General features: G+C 38.4%; 1 protein-coding gene across 7 annotated transcripts; it reads left to right on the top strand.

Moving 5' to 3' along the window:
* Positions 1–669: 669 nt before the first annotated feature.
* LOC134877018 (microtubule-associated protein RP/EB family member 3-like) lies at positions 670–7,908 on the top strand. 7 transcript variants are annotated; one of them, XM_063902354.1, is made up of 9 exons: positions 670–797; positions 2,922–2,989; positions 3,721–3,845; positions 3,933–4,078; positions 4,395–4,554; positions 4,676–4,717; positions 5,540–5,676; positions 5,910–6,059; positions 6,700–7,908. In XM_063902354.1, the coding sequence occupies exons 3-9, from the start codon at positions 3,725–3,727 to the stop codon at positions 6,766–6,768; spliced, it is 825 nt and encodes a 274-aa protein (XP_063758424.1). In that variant the 5' UTR covers positions 670–797; positions 2,922–2,989; positions 3,721–3,724; the 3' UTR covers positions 6,769–7,908. The 7 variants fall into 7 exon arrangements, with proteins under 7 accessions (XP_063758424.1, XP_063758428.1, XP_063758429.1 ...); XM_063902358.1 differs by having other exon boundaries at positions 6,687–7,908; XM_063902356.1 differs by having other exon boundaries at positions 750–801.
* Positions 7,909–8,373: the final 465 nt, after the last annotated feature.

Here is an 8,373-nt window from a genome sequence, read left to right as displayed (position 1 = left end):
TTTGTAATCAATAGTTGTTTTTTGTAACATATATATACTGTATATATTTCACACCAAAGGGTATGTCTGAGATGCACTGCATGCATAGTGACATCAATGTATACATACTACACTATGCATACTAAAAATATGAATACATATATAATGAAAGAACAAGGAGAATGTTCTTTAAAAGGAGAGATAAATAAGTATAGATTGGACTGGTTACTCTACTACCTACTTTTGTAATTTCCTTTAATGCCATTACTCCAATACAGACTGCAGTACATTTATTTGATAGCTTTGGTTGTGGCATACTTTATGATTAAGATGTTTGCCTACAAAAAGCTAATATATAAGATGTGTGTTATAGATGCAATTACCCAAAAGTCTATACAAAACAGCTGAAACAATTATTCAGTTAATCAATTCGTTTTTTAGTCAACAGATTTCTTTTAACTCAATCGAGAAGAATGTTTGAATCATTTCAATTTCATCATTATTATTTATAATTACTACTTTCTTTAACATTTTTGAATGCGTGTGATTCTGGTGGTAGTATTTATACCCACGCAAAAAATATCTGGATGCCTCTCCCACCACTATGGCACCGAACATGGGATGCGACATCTCCATCATGGAGGCTCCAGGAACACCAGTTTCTCCCCTTAAACAGTAAAATTCGGCAACTGTCCTGCGCATGCGCACTGCTCAAGCGGCTTAGGTGGTTGCGCAGCAGTCAGCGGTGTTATAGCAACAGAAAAGCCCATCGTCATTAGACACAACAGGACTGCTGTGAGAGACGCTGTCGCACTTCAGTGGGTAACATTAACTGAACTTAACTTAACATCTGCTTGCTTACGTTTAACATCATTGTATTTAACTGCTTGTTTCATTTACGACTCGCATAAGTACTTGTGTCGTCCTGTTGGCTGACAGTTATTCCGTCATTGATAATGTGCTTGTGCTATGGGGCAGAAAAAGGGCCTTCAGAGGGGCGTAACGTCCGGCTGGAAACACACACAAGTCTCACTTATAGTTGGAAATACTACGAGTTCTCTACTATCAGTGTGGTGGAATTAAATATATCTAATAGTCTGTAAATTCAGAAACAAAACAGTCAGTCGCAGAACAGGTTAGCAGTGTTAGCTAACAGCTAGTAGCGTGACAGTCACACAGAGGCTGTAACGTCAACTGTCACAACACCTTTTAACGGTACGTCACCGGGATGTGGAGTCCGTTACAAACACACTGGATAGTTGACATCTCTTATTACTATATAGTCTGTAGTTATAAGCTACTTTAACTGTCATAGCTTATTCAATCTGCTGAGAAACAACACCACGAAATACAACCTCACTGTCCACCTGAGGCTGTTCACCTGTATGTCATGTATTTGATCATACAAACACGTAAGGTACATTAAAAGAGGCTCACTCATAACTATATACTCTGTAGTTATAACCTATTTTAACAGTTGTTATATCTGCTGAATATGAAAATAAACATCACAACATGTAGTATAATATAACTGTCCACATGAGGCTATTTTCTGTTGATCAAATATCTCAGATCAAGTGAACATGGCTTCTAAATGCTTTTACTTTTAAAAACAAAAACATGTTATTTTGAGATACATCCTTACCATTTTTATCAAATTGATGTGCAATAATGGGGATATCATTTGCAATATTATGCACATAACCATTCACTAACCTGTACTTGAGATTTAGTTGTGTATATATATATTTGCAGCTTATAGGAGCCAATAATGATCCTAAACTAAAGTTGTTTTTGTTTTTTGGCATTCACAGCAACCTCGTTTAAAAAAATGTAATTGCATGTCCTTCAACTTGTTTGTTGGCATTTTCTGTATTTTGCGTTTTGGTGGATTTTAGATATCTGTAATATGCATTTTTTCATGTTTGAGAACTTTATTTGTACTTCTATTGCAGAAGTTTCCTGACCAAATGTTGGCAAAAATGTCTGTAGAAGACCAGGGTTATTTGCATGCTGTCAGGAAATGCTTTGCTATTGTTGGATCGTTCCTTATCGCGAGCAGTCAGTGTGATAAATGGTAGCTGTGTTTTTTGAATGCCTGCTGGATTTTATATGTGGTGATCACAGCTGCCTCTGTGCAACATGACCGGTTTCAGCACGCTCAACCCGGGCTAAACGGATTAACCGAGGCAGAGATTAGTGACCTAGTGAATGACTGCTAGTTTATCTGTAGTGTTTCTCTGTAGTGTTTCTCCTTGTTACCCTGAGGTGGAGCTCCTGAGCAGGACAGTAAACTGTTGTGACCATTCAATGGACTTGCAGGTGTACAGGAAGTTGTGTCCCACTTTAATAACAAGTTGTTTTGATGTGCAGGACAAAATGACTTCAGGAACACTATGCCCTGATCATACCTTCCCAGAAAAATGTAGTAAAAAACCTAAACTTAGCTGATAATGTTTTCGTTTGTTATATTATTGGTCTTTTCTTTCACAGACTGGGATAAGTCAGGTATTAAGCAACAACTTCGAGTGTGATATAGTTATGTTCCTTGTGCAGGAAACTAGGACAATAGCTGGTGTTTGGCTCATGGGCAAACATGAGGAAAGGGCTGAATCTGGTGACAAAAAAAGGTTAGAAATACAAATAAGAAGCCAGGGCTCTAGATGGAAGGCCTGAAATAATAGTGCATGACTCTGTGGTTTCAATGGGTTGAAACATGGACTTTCTTTTCCCTTTTAGTCTACTGTAAGTATCTGCAATACAGCTATTATAGACTTATCATTTGAAGGTAAACTTTCAAAATTCAAAACAAACACACTTAACTCCCCAGCCCAAATGGTAAACAAATGGGACCTTATTAGAAAAGATTTCTATTTTAAGAGTTGCCAGTACAATACATTTGAAGTATGATTATCCCACATGATACTGGTTTCTGTCTCCAGGTCTTTCTGTAAGGTGGTCCACCACAACCCCATTTAAAGAGTTCACACCAAACATACACCCAGCGTAGGTGAGTAAAGAGTGTGTGCCTGTGCGTGTTTGTCTTAATATACATCTGGCGTCGCTGTGAAGCAGTCAAGCAAGACAATCTCAAATATTAATATTCAAGATTCCTCATGTTATAGCAGTATTAGGACGAATATTCAAGTTTCTTACATTTGCAAAACAAGTAATGTAATAATACAGTTATTTACACGATTGCACTGACGTTAAACAATTATGAGCCGAATAAATCTGACACTTTATCGATAATGCAATAATTAAATGGAATACAATGCTGTGAGTATGGCAGTAGATTGCAAGGTTCACATGATGCTGTGATTAAATAAAAAGATGTGGTTTCTTTTTATACTTATTTTGAATGAAGAGTGAATTGGAATCAGGAGTTTGTTTTCTAGAATGAACATGTTTCCTCTCACATTTGATCAATTATTTTTACCCAAACTTTTTTATCTCCTATTGATGTGGTCTGGGTCATATGATAGCCACTGATCTAATAATGATCCAGCGCAGTTAGAATCTCTTTATTCAGTCATTCTGTCTGTCAGAGACGGCACTTTTCATCCGATAACACTCTGAGTAGAAGCTTTGAATGTAAAAAATATGAATTTCCATACAGCCCTGGATATGTCCATAAACAAACATTTGCATACATTAATCAACCTGTGGACTAAAAGTAATGTCAGCCACCAGAAATCAGTCATTCAGGTGTTGCGTGCTGTATCTGTGTGTCTGTTTCAGGAGGATGGCGGTGAATGTTGTCTCCACCTCTATGACTATAGAGAACCTGAGTCGTCATGACATGTTAGCATGGGTCAACGACTCTCTGCAGCTCACACTCACAAAGATCGAGCATCTCTGTTCAGGTAAACACACACAACTACTTATTTTGAAAGTCTAGTAATAGTAAATGAATATCAACCTCTTAAATAAATGTTTGTTCTTCGCTCAAGGTGCTGCTTACTGTCAGCTAATGGACATGCTGTTTCCTGGCTGCATATTAATGAAGAAAGTGAAGTTCAATGCTAGACTGGAACATGAATACATCCACAATTTCAAAGTCTTACAGGCTTCATTCAAGAGAATGAATGTGGACAAGGTGAGAACACACACACACACACACACACACACACACACACACACACACACACACACACACACACACACACACACACTCACTCACTCACTCACTCACTCACTCACACACACACACACACACACAGATTCAACCTCAAATATTGAGATTTTATACCTTTTTCTGTTTTTCATTCAATTAAAATGAATAGCTTCTGGTTTTGGTCTGACAAAAACAGACATAAAAAATGTCCTGTTTGGAATTTGGACAAAAGTGTATCACTATTTTGTGAAAAGTCATAGTCCAACATGATCAAAACCTCCCTCTGTGTCCCCCTCAGATCATCCCAGTGGAGCGGCTGATTAAAGGAAAGTTTCAGGACAACTTTGAGTTCCTTCAGTGGTTTAAGAAGTTTTTCAATGCCAACTACGACGGGAAAGATTACGACCCTCTAATGTCACGGCAGGGCCAGGAGGGAACGCCGCCTCCACCCAACCCAGGTACAACACGCACAAACACCCACTTCACTATCTGTGTGTGTGTGTGAGTATGTGAGAACTCAAAGGCTTCATTTCATTGGTCTCACCTCTTCATGGAAAAAAATCCCCACCTCTAACCCAGGTGTACACATTGCCAACAAACCTAAAAGACCCGCTCGCTCAGGTAATATCCCCTGCATTGAGGTTGTGTGTGTGTGTGTGTGTGTGCCAATGCGTGCAGTGTGAATTTTGCTTCATTCAAACTGAGTTTATTGGGTTTTTATACATTCATTGTTTTATACAATCCCATTGTGAGACATTGTCTCTTCAGAAGCTCACAGATTCCCTACTCTTCCTCACAAGTGGTTGGTCTGTCAATCAGTATTTGATTTTGCTGCATGTTAATAAGTTGCAATGCAGGAAAAATGAAGAAGACATCAAACATTCAAGTATTGACACGTGAATTGTTATTTAAGGTAATAACATAAAAGCACACCGCAAAGACATTTAGCGATAACCTGTGAGTGTTTGTGCATGTGTTGGGGTTTCCTTTTGTACTTGTATCTTGTTAGAAACAGTCACAGGCCTCTCTCTATCTCCTGAAGGGACTTGTTGACAGGAAAGACTCGGTTTTAAGGTTTAAGGTAGGAAGTCGGGTTAGGTTAGGGTAAGTGTTGAGTTGTTTCTGTGTGAGATGAGTATACTGTCATCATTTAAAACTGAAAAAAAGCTTTGAAGGTTTAAAACTAGAAGTCTAATAAAATGTATTTGCAAGATTCAGAAGTTTTGAACGTTTCATTAATATTTTAACAGGCTGAAAAAGGAATTCCAACCAACCCATTAGTACAGAGAGTAGGGATGACCTCAAACTTACAGAGGGTGTTTGGCTCACATTCACTCTCATATAATTGACTTGTTGCAGCTGCACTGAATCTGACTGCAGACTGAAAACAACCTAACCTAACAAGTGCAGATATATAAATGTGTGTGTGTTTCTGTCTTCCAGGACCTGTGAGGACTTCTCCTACAGTACCAAAACCTGCCCCCCCACCACAGAAGCAGATCATTGTTGCAGCGCCCCGCAGGTCCTCGAACACGACCCGCAACGGGGGAGACCCTGAGGTCATGGAGCTCAACCAGCAGGTACGGACTGATGCAATCTGTTCAGACTTTTCTTAAACATGTAGTAGTAAATGCAGGATTGAAGGTACCTTATTATGTTTATGAAGTTTCTCAAAATCAATAGTTTTGTTCAGCATTGTTTGAACTGACCACACACTCCTACTGAAAAATTGCAGCGCTGTTTACATGTTTATATATATATACTGTATCTCGTACCCACACAAGCTGTTTGCCCCGCCTCTCTCTGCTCACAGCTGCTGGACCTGAAGCTGACTATAGACGGGCTGGAGAAGGAGAGAGATTTCTACTTCGGAAAGCTGAGAGACATCGAGGTCCTCTGCCAGGACAACGAAAGTGAAAACCCCATCTTCAACAAAATCATGGATGTCCTGTACAGTACAGAGGTAAACACACAGGACCTCGTATCACAGGACAGGGGATTTTACACGTTAAAAGAAACATTTGCTTGGATGCAAAATGTGTAACAACTATAATGCAAAGTGATGGAAGTATCCTGTTCTAAAGAGATGGTAGGGAATCAGTGTGCTGCTGAAAGCCGACCGCAGTGTCTTTCAGCTGTCTCAGAGTTCTGATGGTAACTAAATGAAAGGTTTAATGTCAAGGTGAGAAACAAAGAGCCAAGGTAATCACTGCTTTAATTTCTGCTGCAGCGGCCCCCAGCGCTGCAGATTATAATGTAAACTGTCAAGGAGGGAACATCCAAACTAACAAGGACATATGCAAACTCAAAAAGGAGGAAACGACAACAAGCAGAGATTTTTTACTTCAGCATATTTGGATATTTAAAGTAAATAAACAACGGAGCCGGGGGGAGGGCTTATAATGAATGAAAGAAAGGTTGATTATTTATGTAAATGTACAACAAAAAGAAAATGATGTTCTCTGTGACTAATGACTTAGACTCTAGTAAACTACGAGGACGTTATTCTTTTCTCTGATTATAATTCACTCTCCCCCGGCTCTGGTCAACCCTGTTTTATGATTCTCAATCTGACGTACACTGACCTCAGGCTGCTTCCACAGGAGGGGTTTGCACCACCAGAGGATGAAGACATCGACGACGGGGCACAGGCAGATGAGGACGAGTTCTGAACTCTTCATCATCCTCCACCCTATTATCGTCAATAACCCTTCTCTTTTAATCCCTTTATTATTTCATTTTTACGACTTCCCCTTAATTCCCCCGTCTTTTCCGCAGCTGTCCATATCCATGTTGACTTTTGTTTTAAAGTAGCTGGACTCTGGCCCGCGTGACTTTGTTCTCACAGAGGGGACGGCTGCACTGCAGGGCTGACTTGGTCTGCAAGAAAAGGTTAATAGCAATGAGATTACAGGAATCCAGCACTCACCGGCCACTTTCTCTCACCATGCACTTTCATTGGTGGCCACACATACGAGCATCAAGGCCCTTTGCAGAGTTTATATATGAAACCACTGCATTTTCCACACAATGTGACTAGTTTGAAGATATTTTGGCTTTAAGAAAAGAGGCATGCACATATATTTTTAACATATTTCTAATGATGACACGTGAACGTACATTTACCCCCTTTTCTCCCACGGACATATCACAGACGTTGAACTGTTCTTAAAGTCATCATTCCCAATTGAAGTCATACGGTTTGCTTATGATTGTATTGACAATTTGTTTATGAGACAGCATGATGTATTTATGTTTTTATTTATTTATGGTTTTTATTTTTAAAAGCTACAGTTCCTGGTAAGTGGTTTCGGATTTGGGGACATTGAAGATATTGCACTAAATGTAGCAAAACAAATTAACTAAAATGCCAACATGCAGTGAAGATACAGAAAGATGCAATTTTATATATTTTGTAGATTTATTTTAAAGAGGTTTGTTTTTTATTTGCATTGAAATGATAAATGGCCAAGTTAGAGGCGTCAGTGTTTGAGTAATTTATAAGTCAAATGTCAGGCTTTGATTTCTATGAATAATTGTAAAACTACAGACACTAATACGTACTTATGTTTGTGTTGATTGAGTTAATTATTTTAGCTGCTATCATCTTTTTTTTTGCCGTATTTAATTGAGTTATTTGACTGTTGAAGCGCCACAGGGGCTGCCAAGGACGGCTTATTGTGATTGACAGTAGGAAAACCTGTCTGAGAGAAAACATCAAGATCTTCCTCATGGCAGCTTGTGATAAACTTGCATTGTTTGCAGTCACTGCTGCAATAAAATAAAGCTCTAATGTTCAAGAAAAGTAACAACCCTTATTGTTGTGTTTGCTTTCTGACGAGTTACTGCTGTATTTCTCGTTAATCAGGAGATTTGTATCACCCTGCCAATACCATCACAAACACACACTTATTGTAGGGCCTGGCTATAAAAAATATATTAAAAAATATGATTTTTTTTGATCAAATATCTTGATACTGTTTTAATATTTTAGGGTTTCTAATTGGTGCTTTCAAAAGATACTTACACGATGATATTTATAAAAATAATAATCATCAGTAATGTGAGTATAATGACTGGGTGGGTAAAGACAAATGATACACATTAAAATATTAACACTGTGCAGCCTTTAAAACCAAGAAAAGACAACAAATATGCCATATGTTGATATTCTGATAATAATTATGTAAGACACAATCTTTTTATTGTCTCCAATCCCAAATATAAAATGGATAAATTGTCCAAGCCTTGTGGTGTGGATGTTAATCTTGCCATCA

Source organism: Eleginops maclovinus, chromosome 15, assembly GCF_036324505.1.
Source record: "Eleginops maclovinus isolate JMC-PN-2008 ecotype Puerto Natales chromosome 15, JC_Emac_rtc_rv5, whole genome shotgun sequence".
NCBI lineage: Eukaryota > Metazoa > Chordata > Actinopteri > Perciformes > Eleginopidae > Eleginops > Eleginops maclovinus.
The sequence above is the reverse complement of the archived record's forward strand: the minus strand, read 5'-3'. Positions and strand labels throughout refer to the sequence as shown.